This window comes from Hippoglossus stenolepis, chromosome 18 (genome assembly GCF_022539355.2).
Source record: "Hippoglossus stenolepis isolate QCI-W04-F060 chromosome 18, HSTE1.2, whole genome shotgun sequence".
NCBI classification, from domain to species: domain Eukaryota; kingdom Metazoa; phylum Chordata; class Actinopteri; order Pleuronectiformes; family Pleuronectidae; genus Hippoglossus; species Hippoglossus stenolepis.
This window is the reverse complement of record NC_061500.1, coordinates 10995609-11012425: the sequence shown is the minus strand read 5'-3', so window position 1 is coordinate 11012425 and position 16817 is coordinate 10995609. Positions and strand designations below refer to the sequence as shown.

The 16817-nt window shown below is 41.2% G+C and overlaps 1 protein-coding gene across 2 annotated transcripts in view; it reads left to right on the top strand.

Annotated features, from left to right (window-relative positions):
* LOC118125850 (astrotactin-2) overlaps positions 1-16817 on the top strand; it is a 248262-nt gene that overhangs the window by 71417 nt on the left and 160028 nt on the right. For both annotated transcript variants that reach the window (XM_035184886.1, XM_035184885.1), the window contains exon 4: positions 16659-16811. In XM_035184886.1, the coding sequence (XP_035040777.1) occupies positions 16659-16811 (153 nt within the window). The remainder of the gene's footprint in view (positions 1-16658; positions 16812-16817) is intronic.

The following is a 16817-nucleotide window of genomic DNA, read 5'->3' as shown; positions in this document are numbered from 1 at the left end:
TACCTCTGCTTCTCAGTTTACGGCACAGAGCAGCTCACACTATCCCCCGCTGTTAAAGTACATGTGTAGAGATCAAATCAAATCAAAGGGACGCCTCAATCACAGGTCGAAACCCTGTTATAAACCTGGGTGTAAAGCTGGAACCAGAATATAAAATCTGTCTCAGCAACTTCCCGCACGTAGATGCTGCTGCATTACGTGTCCTATGGCCTGTACGAGTCATGTAAGGTAAGAAAACGAATGAACGCTGAATATGCAGCACGAAGGTAGCCACCGTCTCATCAATAATTAAGTTCATTCTTTATTTTTCTCGTGTCCTGCAGCTTTAAAAACGTTTTGAAAGTAAGGTGCTTTCTCTCCCCAGAGACCTCGAGAAATGTACCCTTGCCTTTATCTTATCATATCGAGATAACAGCAGTATTCACCAGAGATCAACCTGTTTTCAGATAGTACAAAATGCATTTTCCATACTCTCAAGTTGTGGAACTTGTGGCATTAAAATCCAATTTTATAGGTTGGGCAATGAAAATTGGTTTATAAGCTTCACAGTCTTCTCCACGTAGAGCTGTGCAAATTCAATAGATGCAATTGAACTTAATTTATAACTACAAATAAAAGTGTTAATCATTTAATTATATTTATTATAGAAAAAAAACGTTGGCCTAGAAACCACAGACCAAATCGTTGCAGAGAACATTTGTGTGGAATGGAGCCACAGCGGCGGGGACCAGACCTAATTGCAGAGGGTAATATACAGCTATTGTCGCTAATGCTTTTTTCGGGATGGTCAACAACAGCCTCCTTCTGGGATGAAATGACCCGCGGGCATCAGGCTCAATGTGTCTGTGTGGAGGACAAAACGTGTTGTGGCAAAGCTGTCAACTATAAAAAAAAAAAAAAGCCCATATCATTTATTCCCCGGCTGCCATTCGTTGGACTGAATCCTGGCCGTACCAGTAGCTTAGATTTAGTTTCTTATTTCAATTTGTTTGCTGCTCGTACAGACCAAACAACTACATAGATTTATATTTACAATCTTTGTACTGAGGCGTCCACAATGTGCAGAGAGATTGAGCTGAAAATTGCAATGACTCGATTCAGAGAATATCGTTATTTTCTGTAGTGCAACCAAACATAATACAAGTAGAACAACTACTTAAGATGGGATTGGAGTATCACTTCACACCACTGCTCTGCCAACACAGTGCTGCTGAGGGTGTCTTTGGATTCTTGCATCCAATACCGATGGAGAATAATATTCATCAGCTCTGTTGAATCCATGAATGACTACTGACAATGATGTTTTACTGCTGCTGTTTGTTTCTCACTTATTTATAACACGTGATGGAAAAAGAGCAGGACACAAGGTCACATTCTCCGATTGAATTCAATGCTCTACTTAGTGAAAGAATAACATCAATTTAAAGCTACGGAAAGATAACTTAGCACAATATTGTGCTATGGGCAGGAGGTCATTGCAGTTTGTTGGACTTTTAATATGAGCAAGCGAACATTGTTGAAAACGTAATATCTAATCTAAGCCATCATTAATTTCGGAGACAGTGAAGGACAAGCAGCTCTTAATATTCAGTTCAATTAACTTAGCAAGGACTCAGTGTGGACATTAATATGCGTATCTAAATGCATTCGACTATAGTTAATGGAGAAAAAAAAAAGCTCTTTTCAGAAATAAAGTTCCGGCTGTAGTTTTTTTAATATCGCGAAGACGCCTTCCAGTTGTGCCTCTTATTCCTCTCAGTGAAATTATGTTGTTTGTACAGACTGCTGTACGCAATTACTGGGTATTTGTTTTCACGTGGCGCCCAGGGCTTTATCTGTGTTAACCATATTATGGTTAACACAGATAAAGCCCCGGGCGCCACGTGTAGCCCGCAGAGAATCTGCCATAAGATGCACAGATTTTACAACTCTGAATAAGTAAACTTGTAACTAAATATTGCATAAAAATAAACCAAAGAGAGGCATGGAGTTTGACAAAGATCCCCAGCCACTCGCGTGGATATTTAAATTCCCTCCCCCTCTGTGGAGCCACTCCCTACAAGCGAAACAAAAAGCTCACTTTTCCCTCCAGACTCCTACAACTACAGTGAATCAGCATATTGTTTGCTTCTCTTCCCCCACCACCCCCACTATGATTGTAGCAGAGGAGACGGAACAATTGGGCAAATGATATAAGAAATTCAGTATAAAAAGCAGAAAACCAATGATTTAGCCTGTCAGTCGTGATACTTTTTATATCATCCGAGCCTTAATCAGGGCTCCTGGGGAGGGTAAGGCCATGGTGGGGATGAATCATCTGCTTACCAAGCTCTGTGTATGTTTTTGTAGTCAGAACTGTGGGGAAAGCCGGGCCAACAGTGTCAGGACTATTTTCGATATAAAGTGGTAATGGTCTCTACAGTGAAGGCCTAGAAATCTTTCATTACGGGAGGTTTACTCACATGAGAAATTAACCGGCATCTAAGGGGGGGGTAAAAAAAAAAAAAGTACTGTTTCATCATCCGCAAGACCAGAGTCATTACCAAGCTTATCGAGTGTTTACCGAGCTCTAATTGAACTCAGGACGAGAGTAATAATCCAGTGTCAGGCTTCAGATCGCTAATGTGACATCATTGATGAGAAATAGCTGCCAGTTTGGCACACGCAAGCTAGCTCAGGGTAATGTTTTGATTAATACTGAATCAGACTTGTCACTGCCCCCCCCCCCGTGATAAATAGATGGGCGTTCATTACAAAGACTTCCCGATCTTCCTTTGGCCCTATCCATGTGTGCTGTCAGTGACGGCAAGTAGGTGAGATGATAAAGATGATTAAAAGACACAGAACATGTGGACAAGTGTGCACAAATAGGAATGCATAGCCACGATTCAAGCTTGTGGGCTGTATTTTTAAATAATAAACCAACACAATACATCCAAACGATTTTTTTTCCTTGCTTTTTTAAGCGATGCATCATAAAATTCCTGTGCTCTCTGCCCACTCCAGTGTGGAAACAGCCAGTGTCAGTTCCATCAATCATAGCCTCTGCAATCTCCAGTGCATTGTGTTTTTCAGGGGGAAGTTTCAAAGGAGCACAAAATGAGCAAACCCCTCCGTGCACACTACGGCAACTAATGACATAATTTAAAGCCGAAGAGATGCGAGTAAAATATGAGGCCGGTGGGAAGAACTAGCAGCCAGCAAGTCCCAGGTACAGCAACTCGCTGAAAAATGAAGCTTTAGTCATCTGACACTGTGCAGCCTTTGTCAAAGAAAAAAAAAACCCAAGACACGCCTGTAGAAATGGGCTTGTAAGAACCAGGGCCACGCTAGATCAATACATGTGGGTCGATTTTATACCAACTCATGAAGCATCTTTACGAGGCTGTTTTGAAATGTGGTTTGGCCTGCGCACCCACATGTTATGGTCAATATATCCCTCCGTCCTGCTGTACTCCCACTATTTTAAAGACTCTTCATTAAAATGATTATGCTCCTTATTTAAACTGCTCGCATAGACTGTGTCTTTAAACATTTAGTGCAGATATTTTATGTAAGAAGACAGGAGAATGTAAAAGAAAGCAATAAAACATCTAGTAAAAACTGGTTAATATGCAGCACAACTTCCTGTTTGGATCCTTGAATAATTGATAGGGTGTTTTTAATTGTTAGTTAAACAGGATGAATTAATGTATCATTTATTGTTTGTCTTTTGCAAAAACTGAAGTAAACTTGAGCAGGATTTAATTCCGATATTAATACAACAGTCCATTAACCCACAATTGACTTTTGAACAGACCACGTTATACCATTATAAATCTACAGGGCCACCAGACAGACTCCTCCATCCATAGACAAGATAACCTAAATTTTACAGGTATAAGAGTGTATACCTTCCAGATGCTTCACTTGTTATGGAACACAGCAACTTCAGAAAAAAAAAACACTTCTTACAACGAATACAGCTGAAATATGTTATTACACACAAGCCTGTGTTACACTTGTGCTTTTAACTTGTATGAAAAAATGGGTCTTTTGGGCTTTTTCAGAAGAGAGTCCAGTGTTGCTGCTCTTCTCCTCAGTCTTTGTTTTGGTCAATATGCAATTCTTGGAACAAATGCTGTTGCTTGCGTCTCATTACATAAATCACTTTGTTTCTGGGTGTGATGAATTATCTGGGGGTGTGATAAATTGGCACCCTATCGTAATTATATTTGTATAATGTCTTTTATGCTTCATTTCAGCTCCTACATGTGCCGGAAATTCCTTAGCAACACTGGAAATAATTAGTAATATTAATTGCCTGTCAGAAGTTTTACATTTGCCATGACAACAATCATCAGTGTCTCAGTGTGCAATCACTGCATCAAATTTTGAAGTGTCATAAAGTGCCAATTACATTATAAAAGCAAATTGCAGTCATAAATTAATTAAACCTTTACAGATGTAATAATTATGTGACAGGAAGATAATATATTTTTAAATATGAAAGAGAAGGTCGAAGTTTAGTTGTAATTTGACTTTTTCAGTAGGGCTCTGCCAGAATATCTCGAGCAGCTTATATGGAGTTTGTATATTGCAGATATCATTCAATTTCTTTATTTAAATGAAGCCAGTAATGATACAGTATATGTATTTATTTCCTTGGGATGTATCAACCATATGTCATATTTGTTTTCCATGTAGCAAGGGAAAGTAATAGCCCTGTTCCTATGGCTGCATGTATATGGTGAATAAAAGGGGATCCCAAATAGACCCCTGTGGTACCCCACACAATAGAGGAGCATCATTTTATATCCAAGCCATACTAAGATATAAGATTTCATTGAATATTACTTCTGTAAGAAGAACACATGTGAAGACGACTTATTTTCAATTCTTGGATTACATAATAACCTATTTCTAAGAAAGTGAAAAGTGGCATGGCAACTGGTCTGAAAGTAATTAATAATGGCTGCAAAATCTGTACCAACCAACAATCTATAATTCGGCTTTTCAAAACCTAGTGAGAATACAGTACAAAGGACATGTGGAAATTGTTGAAGGTGCCATAGTGCATTCCAGGGTTGACAGAACAATTTCACTGAAATGGGTTAATGTTGAAGGAGTCAAGATCAAGCTCTGGGCTGTATTTTAACAATTTAAAGTCATGGTCTGAAGCCCACACGATTTGTCTCCAAATCCACTTCTGCTAGATTAACAGCAGCGAAAAGTCCACTGGGCTGACACATGGTATAAAAGGAATGTACTTAGTCTCTCAATTAATAATGGGTGTGTTTTGGGCATTACAGGCAATAAATCAATGAGGGGGGCCATCTCCCATTCTCGGTAACATTCACATGAACCTGCATATTGCTGGGCTGCTATTATAAAGGTGAATTTGACCAGATAGTGGAAACAATGCTTCTTGGCTGAGGTAATAGTTCCATGATTTGAGTGTAGGCCTCTGACCACACCTGATTTTAAGACCATGGTCACAAGAACGACTACCGTGTCAGCCTGAAACAAAAAAAACAAAACACTCGCTCTTGGCCCCACCTTGTGCTGGTTGTAAAATAGGACCCTAGAACTGCTGCTGACTCTCCACTTGTCTTTTTCATAAAAGTAATGTAGAAATTACATCTCTCTGGGGTTGTATTCGACTGGCTGCCAAGTCGGGGAATTGAACAGGGTTAATCATTTCAAAAGTTTTCCTGGGATTCTGATCCTGTTTTGCAATCTGATTTGAGAAGTAGGTGTTCGCTGCTTCTTTGGTCGTATGCTGATTGCCATCAAATTAGAGCCAGGGGAGACAGTGTTTATCAGTCTTATAACTCTGCGCTTCCTTCCTGCAATGTCTCTTCAGGTTCCTTAACTTGTTTACCCAGGCAGAGAAGGTTTTAACTTTGTATATCTGACTTGAGCTATAGAATATTAAATGTTGGTGGAAGAGCTATTAATGACTCTGACAAGCTCATCTACGTTGAGCCCATTTTGTTTGATGATATTAGAAAAATGTGGTTTGAGGTGGAAAAAGCCTGACAGATGCAATAAACAGAGAATGCATGACTGCATGGGAGCAGGAGTGAATCAGTGTTTGTGGGCATGGGGTCAGGGAAGAGGAGTAACCTGGAAAAGCTATGCTCTGTGATCTGAGTTGGTGAAATCCACTTCCAAGTTCACATAATCCACACAGAAACCACGGGAGAGCACAAAAACAGTGTCCCCGAGATGTGCTTTGCGCTCTAACAGTAGGTTACAATCTTTACAGCACATGTGGTGCCACAAGTAAAGATAAATCAAAGAATGTCTCCCACAACGCCCCTGCAGGGAAAATGGGGGAAGACACCATTGAAGATGCTGCGGAGGATGGTTTTCAGTAAGGAATCAGCTCCAGTCTGCTGTGTCCAGTTGGGTCACCTTGCCTCAGATGTCCAAAGTCTCATGCAGCTGCTCGGTGTCATAGGGTGAAGGGTTCCCCAGAGCCTGGCTGGGGGTTATTGTGCCGGGCCTATTAGGTCAGCGGCCCTCGGGATCAGCCTTGTGAAAATGTGTGGGGAAGGTGGCTCAACAAAGAACAGGAAAACAATCTCCTCAGGTCTGACCATCCATAAGGAGCTTGTGAAAGACCCCTGCCATGGCTGAGGAAAATTTTCAAATCCGATCCTGTCCCCAGCGAAGCAGGTGGTGTGACTCCTCAGCCAGGAGGCATAAGCTTGGTACTTTTGTCAGTGTGTGATAAAAAAGCAATGTAGCACTGTGTCTGGGCCCAACTGGGAGCAAGCAGGAGGCGGAGGAGATGCCTACATACGCATCAGCAGCTTCTCTAAATCTTTACCAACATGCTTAAGAAACACCACCCAGCTTCAGCATCAGAAGTTCTTGCTTTTTGGCCGGTTGCAGGGTCAGATTGGTTTTCAACCAGCTTATCGGTGCCTTGTTTTCTAAGAAGAGTGAAAAGGACGCTGCTGGGAAAGAGCACATTTTTAAATTTCTTCTTATTTGGCTTCCTGTCCCTTTCTCAGCGTTCTTCAGGTTATGCATTAGTGAGGGAGCAATGTCTTCACATGCCTTTGATTCAGCCTGACATCTTTGCTCCCTGAGCCTTTCAAGATTGCTATGGACCAAATAAAAACCCACCTAATTCATATATTTTTAAGAGATCTTATTAAAGAGTCCATGACTTGTGCGTTGCATCCTCTGTTTTTTTTTTCATCTTTGATGAAAAGATTCTAATGGAGAGACTTTTTAATAGTTCTTATGTTTATTAACAACCTTCAGCTACCTCTCCTTTTGAAGAATATTAATTAGAGGGGTTTACGGGGGGGTGTTTCCAGGTGTTTCCTGTCAGGAATAGGCTGCAAGGCACTATGCCATTGTTACTTATGAAACATTTACACAGAGAATAATTCACCAAATGCATTTTAGAGTCGCCGTCTTGCACATTGTCACATTAGAAATAAAATGCTTTTACTCTTTGCTTATATGTTGGATCTTGTTCTCAAATCTCATGACCCGGGCTAATTCCTGATCGTCACTCAGAAGCTTCAGCCTGTCGGGAGCTGTTAGAGGTCATTGCTCTGCCTGTGACGTTCAAGTGGCCCCAGCATGGGGAGACGCATCCATATTTTATTCTGGCCCATGGCAAGAGCCGCGCTATACATAGCACTTTTTATTCTTGCTCCTCTGGAAACAGGAGAGGCCTTAAAATATACAAGTAGAAGCAAAGGGTAGCAGGAAGGAAACATGGGATCTTACATGCTTTGCAGTTGCTGGGAATGACGAGGCATGACACAGTAAATGTTCCATTGATGCAAAGAAAAGAGAGGGGACGGGGTTGGGATGTTGGCGAGGGGAGTTGATGTCTGGTAGTCTTTTCAATTGTCAGTATTTTTTTATGTATTTTTTCTTCTTTGTCCCGTCTTGACAGTCACAAAAGCAGAAGAAAAGATGTGCCATTCCTTGATATAAGAAAAAATAAAAAGTGAAACTTGAGCTATCTCCCATTTCAGGGACTCCTTCATATCTCTCCCATCTCCTGTCATAGGTTTGGTCTTGTTTGTGAGCCTGGGATTGCGTCTAACATTCCCCACTTGGACTAGTAGATTAAGGAGCTGTTGATTTAAGTAAACAGCCCATGGTCCTGTCATGTTACAACATTTTTTTATTAGTTTTGTCAGATATAAGGCAATGTTGTTACACTCATGGAATTTGTTCCTCTCGTAAGCATAATGTCATAACTTTAACATGGACGAGTAAGGCAGCTTGTTAGGATTAATATAACATGAGTCTTTCCCCCTCAGTATACACCTGCATTCATCGAAGTTTGTATTCATCCCCCTTTTATTTTGTTGTCTCTTCATCTTACTTTATGTTCACATACATTCATTCTTGCTCTTTTTCTTCTGCGACAACTTTCTCCTCCTCATTATTATTCCCCCATCCATCTTCTTTTCATATTTTCATATTTTCTCCCAACTTTGATGTGCATCTCCCTCCTTCCATCATCTCCTTTCTCTTGCCTCCAACACCCTGCTGCATCCATTGTCTGCCCTTCTCTTTCTCACACTTCTCTCAGCCTCCACCTCTTTGGCTACCTCAGCCACTCTCCATTCATGTCTGGATCCCTTGTTTTCTCTGACACTTTTGTCTTTTCCTGTGTATCTGTCTAACCTCTTACTCTCCTCTCATGTACCTGTCACACTTCCAGAGGCAGTGCTGTCAAAGCTTTCCCAGAAAAGCCTTGCTGGGCCGCTCCTATTGGAACATTGGCAAATTTAATAAATCACACAGGGAATCAGAGCTGGGGTGAATTCCCATTTCCTCTCGATTGATCTCATCTGCTCGCCACATTCATTTGCTCCCCAAGCCGTGAAGGAATAGAGAGAAAACCATGGGAATATAGATGTACAGTATATAGAGTAAGTGTGCATATGGGCCTTTATGCATGTGGGTGTATGGTGGCATGTGTTGAAAAAATACAAGAGGAAGTGAGTAATAAAAGGAAAGGTAATAAAACATTGAAATCATCTGGAATTTAATTTCTCGGGCTCTCACTTCCTTTTCCGCCTGCAGACTTTCTCCAAATTAAAACAGCAGGGGTTTGTAGGGTCCAAAGATCTACAAAAATGTCCCCATCATTTCCCTCGTGGCTACGTCCGCCTCTATGAATATGAATGCTGTTGTGCAACCAAGCGGGATAGCTAAGAATAGGAGAAATCCGTGGCTGACTCACAGCTGTTAAAACATGCATGTGTTAGAGTGTAGCATTAAATCACAGCATTTGTTTCAGTTAAAACATGTGTCATTTCATTTAGTCAGTGGTGTTCCACCTGGTTTTTACTGGGTGTTGCAATAAACATGCCTCATGACGTAAAAAACTGTAAATTTGATATACTCACAGCTAGGCCTTGACAATAAATAGTTTTATAGTTAGGTGTTTCAGTGATGAACAAAATTGATTACATTACATTTTTGACCCATCGGTAATGATCATTATTGATGTTATTACAATTCATCCTTCATTCATGGGGACATTTAGAAGCACTGTGTGGATATTGTATCAACAGAACAAGTAGGGTTCATCCCCTGGGGACCATTGATGTCTTTTTAAAATTTCATATACGCTGTTGTTTGGAAGTTGAACACAGAAACAGTGTTGTTGTTTTTCTGGAGAGGAAATGCCGCATAATAGAATCACCATGTAATGCAGTGATGGCTATGAGAGTGTAAACTCCTATTTGGCTGAATGGAAAGGACACTTTAAATGTAGTTGCAACATTCGCAGGCTCCGAATCAACATCCAGCCCGGGTGGCTGTGCCTCAGGGGGTAGAGCGGCTTGTCCTTAAACCAGAAGGTCGTTGGCTACTAGTCAGTGCAGTGACTTCCAGCATGCAGACGTTTTCCCCATCCGCATGCCGAAGTGTCCTTGGGCAAGATGGTGAGCCCCAAATTGCCCCTGATGGCTGTGCCGTGCTGCACATAGATGCACTGTATGAACGTGTGTGTGAATCTGTGAACGGCAGAAACTGTCCTGTAAAGTGCTTTGAGTGGTCATCAACAATCTAAAAAAAAAAACTATATAGATACAGACCATTCGCAACCCAGTTCCCTAAAACAGATGGTGTAGCATGAGCAGTCGTTTGATATAGAATGGATTCTACACAGTGTGCTACTAAAGGTGGTATATAGGTGAATTCACAGCTCCATAATCCATCTCCCAAGCTGCATTTCTATACCTGCCTCAGGGCACAGGGCATTGTGGAAGAGCCTGGACATGTTTCCTTGTGTCTCGCTGACTTCCACCAGAGAGGAGAAATGTCTTCTTGAGCCTAAGAGGAATAAGGGTCAAGCACTATTTGTGGACAGAGAGTCATGGTCAAAGGTTTCACTTTCTGACAGACAGTAATTCCCTTCGGCTGTATCAGCGAATTGGTGCAAGCCTAGTCTTGATCATTTAGCTTTTTTTGGAGTAGCCGGGGCTTCAGAGTATTTTTTTTTTTGCTGACGGATCAACTGCTGCCCTTCCTAGTGCTGGGTATCACTTTCTGTGAAGGTACAGGCATTGTTATATCAGATTCTGTCATGATATCCAGCAGCTGTCTATCTTTGGAAGCACATTTTCTGTAAAGTACAGACTTCCCAGTGACTTTGTGCACAAGTTATTGTTGCTGTTTTTCTTGTTAATTCATTTTCATTAAATCAATCAAATGACAACTTTTTAATTAACTATGACAAGTTCGACTAAATGATGTCACCCGCATTGTTATTCTTCTCATGTATCTGCGTTTTCTTCCTGTCATTGTTCAGTAAGTATTAACCGATCATTCTAAAAAAAGATGATGTCAAAATTGACAGGGCCTCTTGCCACACGCTTACAGGAGAGATTAATGTCAGCGTTTCAGGAGACACAAATAATTAAAGAGACAGAGTTCATTCACTGCATTTAGCTCAGTGACGAACAATGCAGATGCACTTTAGTACTCATTTGTGGACGGCTGTGACAAACCTCTAATTGGGTTCAGCCACTAAAGTAGAAAAGCATCAGTTGATATTTTGAGGTGGGAAGGTTAGATTAGTATTGAGATGAATTTGAAAAACTTCAACAAACAACAAAGTTTGGTACATGGAACAGCTCAAATCAACATAAAAGATGACAAGGACATTGACATGCAGTGAAATTAAATTACATTAGACACAAGGACAGGACATTATCACACAATGTGCAGAGTATTTAAAGTGCATGTTCATCCTGGTTGTTACAGAGAGTTCAGAGTCCATTGGCTTCGGGGGGAAAAAAAAGATTTTTAAATTAAATAATCTGGTGGAGAAGGATCATCTCTCATAGAGTATACATTGGCAGAGATGGTGACCGGGATGGGAGGCGTCAGAGATTATTTGTGCCAGTGATTTTGTTAACAATGCGTTGTAGTTTTTGACTTGATTGGGCTGTTGAGGCTGTTGTATCAAACTATTACGGATGAGGTGAATATGCTTTCACTGATGGCTGTGTCGCACTTCTATGTGAAGAAAACCACCAGCTAACTTGTGTTGCAGTGAGACGTTTGATGGTGTTAGACGTTTTAAAATATTTTGTGTGATACTTAGCGGACCTTCAAAAATGATGATTTTTGATCTCCTTCATAATATCAAACCCAAAGGCCCCTTCTGGAACCCCATGAGTGCTTCACTCACCAATGATGTTCTAGGGAAGTCGACTTTAGACAAAGAGGGCTGGGAAGTAAATAAATGTGTCGCTTACATTTAAAATATAAGAGGCACATGCATATACACTTTTAAAATAGTCTACCTAAGAACATATATAACAAGCAGAAGGTGAGTGCAGCTGAACAGCAGAAAACTGCGCTCGGGTTCTCTTCTCGTTCTGGGCACTGTGAGACCACCTGGAACAGGTTGACTGAGGCAACATGCTGTTGACATCCACTGCACATGAGACACTGTTAACACACACTCAGCAGCACCGATAAGGGAGTACGTGGAGATGAAAAGGAGAAAAGAAAGGCACCAGAGCTTTGGCTGACATTGAACTCAAAATGAGAATCCAGTGAGGACTCGGAGTCTTGGGAAAAACACATGTCAGAATAAAATATATCAGGAGCTGCTTCTGGCACAAAAGAGGAATGGGGAATAACAACAAAGTAGTGAGGGATTCACAGGAGAGAGAACACTGGAGAAAAAAATTTTTTTTATTCTTGTGGTTGATGTGTGATGACATGGATGGCCTTCCTAAAGGTAATCAAGTGAAATGATTGCTCTGCATATATAAATATGAATAACCAGGAGAACTGCAGGAACATTTCCATCACAATTTAAAGGGGGCAAGTATCTGTTTGTGGGGAAGACGAAGATAAAAACACGCAAACATGAACAAAAAGGTTGCGACAACCTTTACCGACAAATCACATTTCTTTCAAGGAGACTGTGGCTTCTGTCCGGCCGAGCATCTCCTCTTTCCTCCAAGTGGAACAAAGAAAGGGAGATAAAGGGAGTTCCAAGAGGACATGAAAAATGTATGGAAGCAGTTGGCCTCAAACGTGCTGTCAGCGACTCTATTTACTCCCGGCAGGTCAAAGCTTAAGTGCACGGCGCCCGGTCCGTCTTTGTTTGTCTGCTATCTCCGAGCTCCTGAATTAGCCTAAAACCGCCATAAATGCCAACAGAAAATGGAATGCACCGTTTTTTGAGTAGCTCAGTTGTTTTTAAACTTTGATTTCAAGGTCACTGTGTTAATGCGGTGCGGTTCTGCCTTTCATGCAGGAAAATGCCCGGAACATTCAGGTGAGGTGTCTGGGTAGAACTGGATGTAATTTATAAATTCTGCTGCGGTAATAATTTTTTTGTTAAAAGCAAATCAACACCAGCGTCTGTCTTTATCCCTATCTTTGTCTGTGGCTTTTACGTGTAGGTCACCTTTTTGCAGATATTTGGCTCTATATGTTTTTTTCCCCTTTTTCGTCCGTCATGTTTTATAGAGGTCATCAACACGCCCACTCGGTTGCTGTGCATTTTTGGAACATTTTCCTGCCGTATTCTTCCATGGGCTCAGTCTGACACTTTACGTCTATTTTACTAGAGGACTGTCAGTAAAAGTTTAAGAAAAGTTCAGTTCCAGGAGCAAATGGCTCAGACGTTTGAGTTCTTACATACAGTCCCAGACTTCAGTGCATGTCTGAAAGCACCTTTAAAGGAATTAAAGTCCCTTCCGCTGTGCATGATGGAGAAAACTCCACCACTATATAGCCCCTTAAAACTCCCCCCCCCTAGGATATTCACACTACATTGACGTCCATGAATAGATGAGGAAAGAAGACATATTTTAACAACTAGATGTACAATTTAGGAGAAACTTTTCCTGGGCCTGAATGTCAAAGCCTGGACATTTTCTCCTTTTTTTATGTATTGAAGTTCCAAACTGTCGCACAGCGTCACAGGATGGAAGCAAAGTTGTCAAAGTACAATTCATTCTGGGTCAGAACATTTCCTGGTGCAGCTTAACACTGACAACTCAACACTTTATTATCTTTGACTTTCACTCGGGCTGTGACCACATACCTTTCACCTAGCGTGTGTAACAGTCCTCTAAATGTTACACTTAAAGATCCTTTAAAAGTGAGTCCATGACATTGTCCTGTTTTTCGGCACAGTTCTAAACATCTGACTCCCAGTGAACCGCAGCAAAGCTTTTACATTAGCCTTGTGCCAAGTGAAGAATACAGTCGCATGTGTACAATGATGTGTGTATTATTCACAGAGGAGAGCGCTACCTTCTTGCATCATTGTGCACGATGCCGCGCGCTCGTATGGGACTTACACTGGTGTGAAAAACAGAGTCGGGCTTGGTTGGTTTGAAGAAAATGGGAAATCCGTTGCAACTCCATGCCAGAAAATCCAAGAAACTTAGTAGTTTCTGTGTTGGAGGAAAAAAGGAAGCAAAGGAAGAAAGAGGAGCAGACTCCTCTCACAGCCAAGAGTCGGTGTACATGCACTTTGCGAGAGCATTGCCAGAAGCGTCTGCTACAGTAGCTGTTTCAGCATCAAAGCCGGTGTGCGGCTTGTGGTATTTCAGTCAGAAACATTTTTATTATTCGTCATTGTACTCTTAATGATGAATACAATTGACCGTAGCACGATAGCAGTGTTCAAAGTAGTTTCCTCGACCAGCAGGAACGCCTTCGCCCATTAAACAGGGCAGAAGATATAGGAAAAAAGGTGCATTACACTGTGTGTTTATTGTTACATCCATCTGAGCATATGGCAACATAGTAAAGGAAGAAATCATATGTTGGTGTATATAAAGGTCTTGTTTGCGGTGAGTAATAAAGTGTAGGCTGCTGTCTTGTAAACGTCAAGGTTATTCACGAAAGCAGCTAAAAGCAGTGAGCAATATAGAGTGAGCCATGTATGAATGAAGGTCAAGGTGGTGAGCAGCTGCATTGTGGGTAAGCAGCAATTCATACATACTGTACACAAAGCACACAGATAAGTTTGTGAAATTCATTTCAGCCTGAAACATTATATAGATTAAATGATTAATTTAACACATCTTAAAGTTATATATTTTTTCCAATAAACAGATCTTAAAGACTGTTTCTCCAGAACTGTGTTGCTAGGTAACAATTTAGCTCCAGGTTTAATTTCCTCCAGCCATATTAACACACCCTGCAACAGGAAATTAAACTGGAAATTAAACTGGGAACATTTAAAACGGTAGCCATTTGGGTTATGTAGCAATGTGTGCTATGTAAATGCACGTGGCACCTTCTAACTCCGATTCCAGATGTTTAGTCAAAGATAAAAAAAATAAAAGGATCAAATAAGAGTCTAAACTATCTCTCAAACCTTGTGCCTTGAAATCAGCAGGTGAAGTATTATGGCTAAAGGATGAACTTCATATATAAAGAGCACAACCATTTCATTGAAACAATTGCCCTATGCTCTTGGCTCTTACAGCAATTACCTCCCATCCTGGGCCACTGCTACTTTCGCTGCATTACCTACCACATCTCATTTCTGACTGTAAAGCTTTCCACAGAGTTGATGCTGTTCGTGTTTGCTCAGTAGGCCGTGTAGTTCAAGTGCTCGTCTGCGCTCAGCTTCCATTTAACATCTCCAACGCCTTGTGGGAACCTTAGATCCATTTAAATAGTGATAACAATGATCATTTTAACACTCTGTTAAAATGAATCCAGAAGGCATCCTGCCCTCTGACTACGGGGACGATTAGAGAACTCAATGTAACGCTATGCAAACACTAAGCAAAAGGAACTTTGCATTGTGTTTTGTTCCCTGCTAATTGTAGGTTAATTGTGCGTGTGCCGCTTCTTTACCATTAGTGTAATTGCTCTGCTGTTTAGGATATATGGATGATTATTTTACACCCAAACTAAAAGGATGAAGCTTATCACAGCTAAAGCTTATAACTCCATTTATTATAACCCCTCACAGCGTCAAGCAAAGCTATGCAAATATACCTAATGGCAACTAATCTAAATATAAAAACATTTAAAACATTTTTCCCTGTTTGACAAACCATACTTATAATACAGTGAGTTGAGTTATCCATAAATAAATCCAAAACACATGTGTGCTGCTGGGATACTGTTTCTTTTGAAGCCGCCTGCAACACCTCTGTTATTGTTAGCTTTGCTCGTGCAAGATCAAAAACAATGCGAACACTTCTGCCTCTTCACTTTCACCTCCTCCTCTTCATCTCCCTCCTCCTGCACTCCTGCATGCTCATTGTCATGCATGATAAGTCTCCGCTGAGCGCAACACTTCACCATTACTCATGGAAGGAGCACACCTCAAAGCCAGACTGACACATCAAAAGATGCTGATGATAGGTGGGTGCAGTAGTATTTTGGGTGATGAATGGGCCCCATCGTTTGGAGATGGCTATTTTCAATGTTTTCTCTGTTTTTGGGGCTATAGTTATCCAACCTTGCACAACTTATACTGTAGCCACCGTACAGGGAACCTTGCAGATGGACTGAAGATCTAACTATGCCAATGGAACTGAATGAATACTTCATAAAAATTGATCAGAGCAATATTTTTCAACAGAGACCATACATACATATGCAGTGGATATCAACATCTATAGTTACATCTTTTTTGGTGTCGGACACAACACGTATCCACTTATAATGAGTCCCTTTGCTAGCATACGTGACTAGATAGGTCACAGCAATTGTATATCCTTTCCTTTTGTAATAAGGAAAGAGAAGCAAACCCCCTCTGTCTACTCTCCCGTCTTTCCCCATCGCCACTTGTTTTGGAGTCATTCATCAGGAAGAGTGAGGCTGAGCCATCAGGGGAAGCGCTGGCAGGATCCCTGTAGAGCTGAGGCAATATTGAATTGATGGAATCATTTAAAGGCCTGAAAAAAATTGAATAAAAGGAAAAAAAACGTGGTGCTGCTGCTCTACAGTGTCTAAATAGGACAACCTGGTGTCTCATGCTGCATATAATCTCTTATCTTTCTGAAAAATATTTTAAAATATATAAACCAAGCCGTTTTGGGTTCATGACTTTATATATTTTTGTTGTTTGTGTGTTTTCTCTCTATCTGGAGTGTCAGTCACTCTTTGCGAGATGGTTTTCAGTTTAAAGCCTCATGACATGCCTGCCACTCTCACTTTGCATCTCTTCTTCTCAGCCATCGACCCAAACACCGAGTCAGTGGAGGATTTGATGCAGAGGTTCCAGGACAGTTTCCGTGTTCCCAACACGCCAACGGATATGTCTCACTACCAGCACGTCATGCACAGCTCGTCAACAGGCCGCCGGAGGGTCCCCAGCCACACCAGGGGTAGGA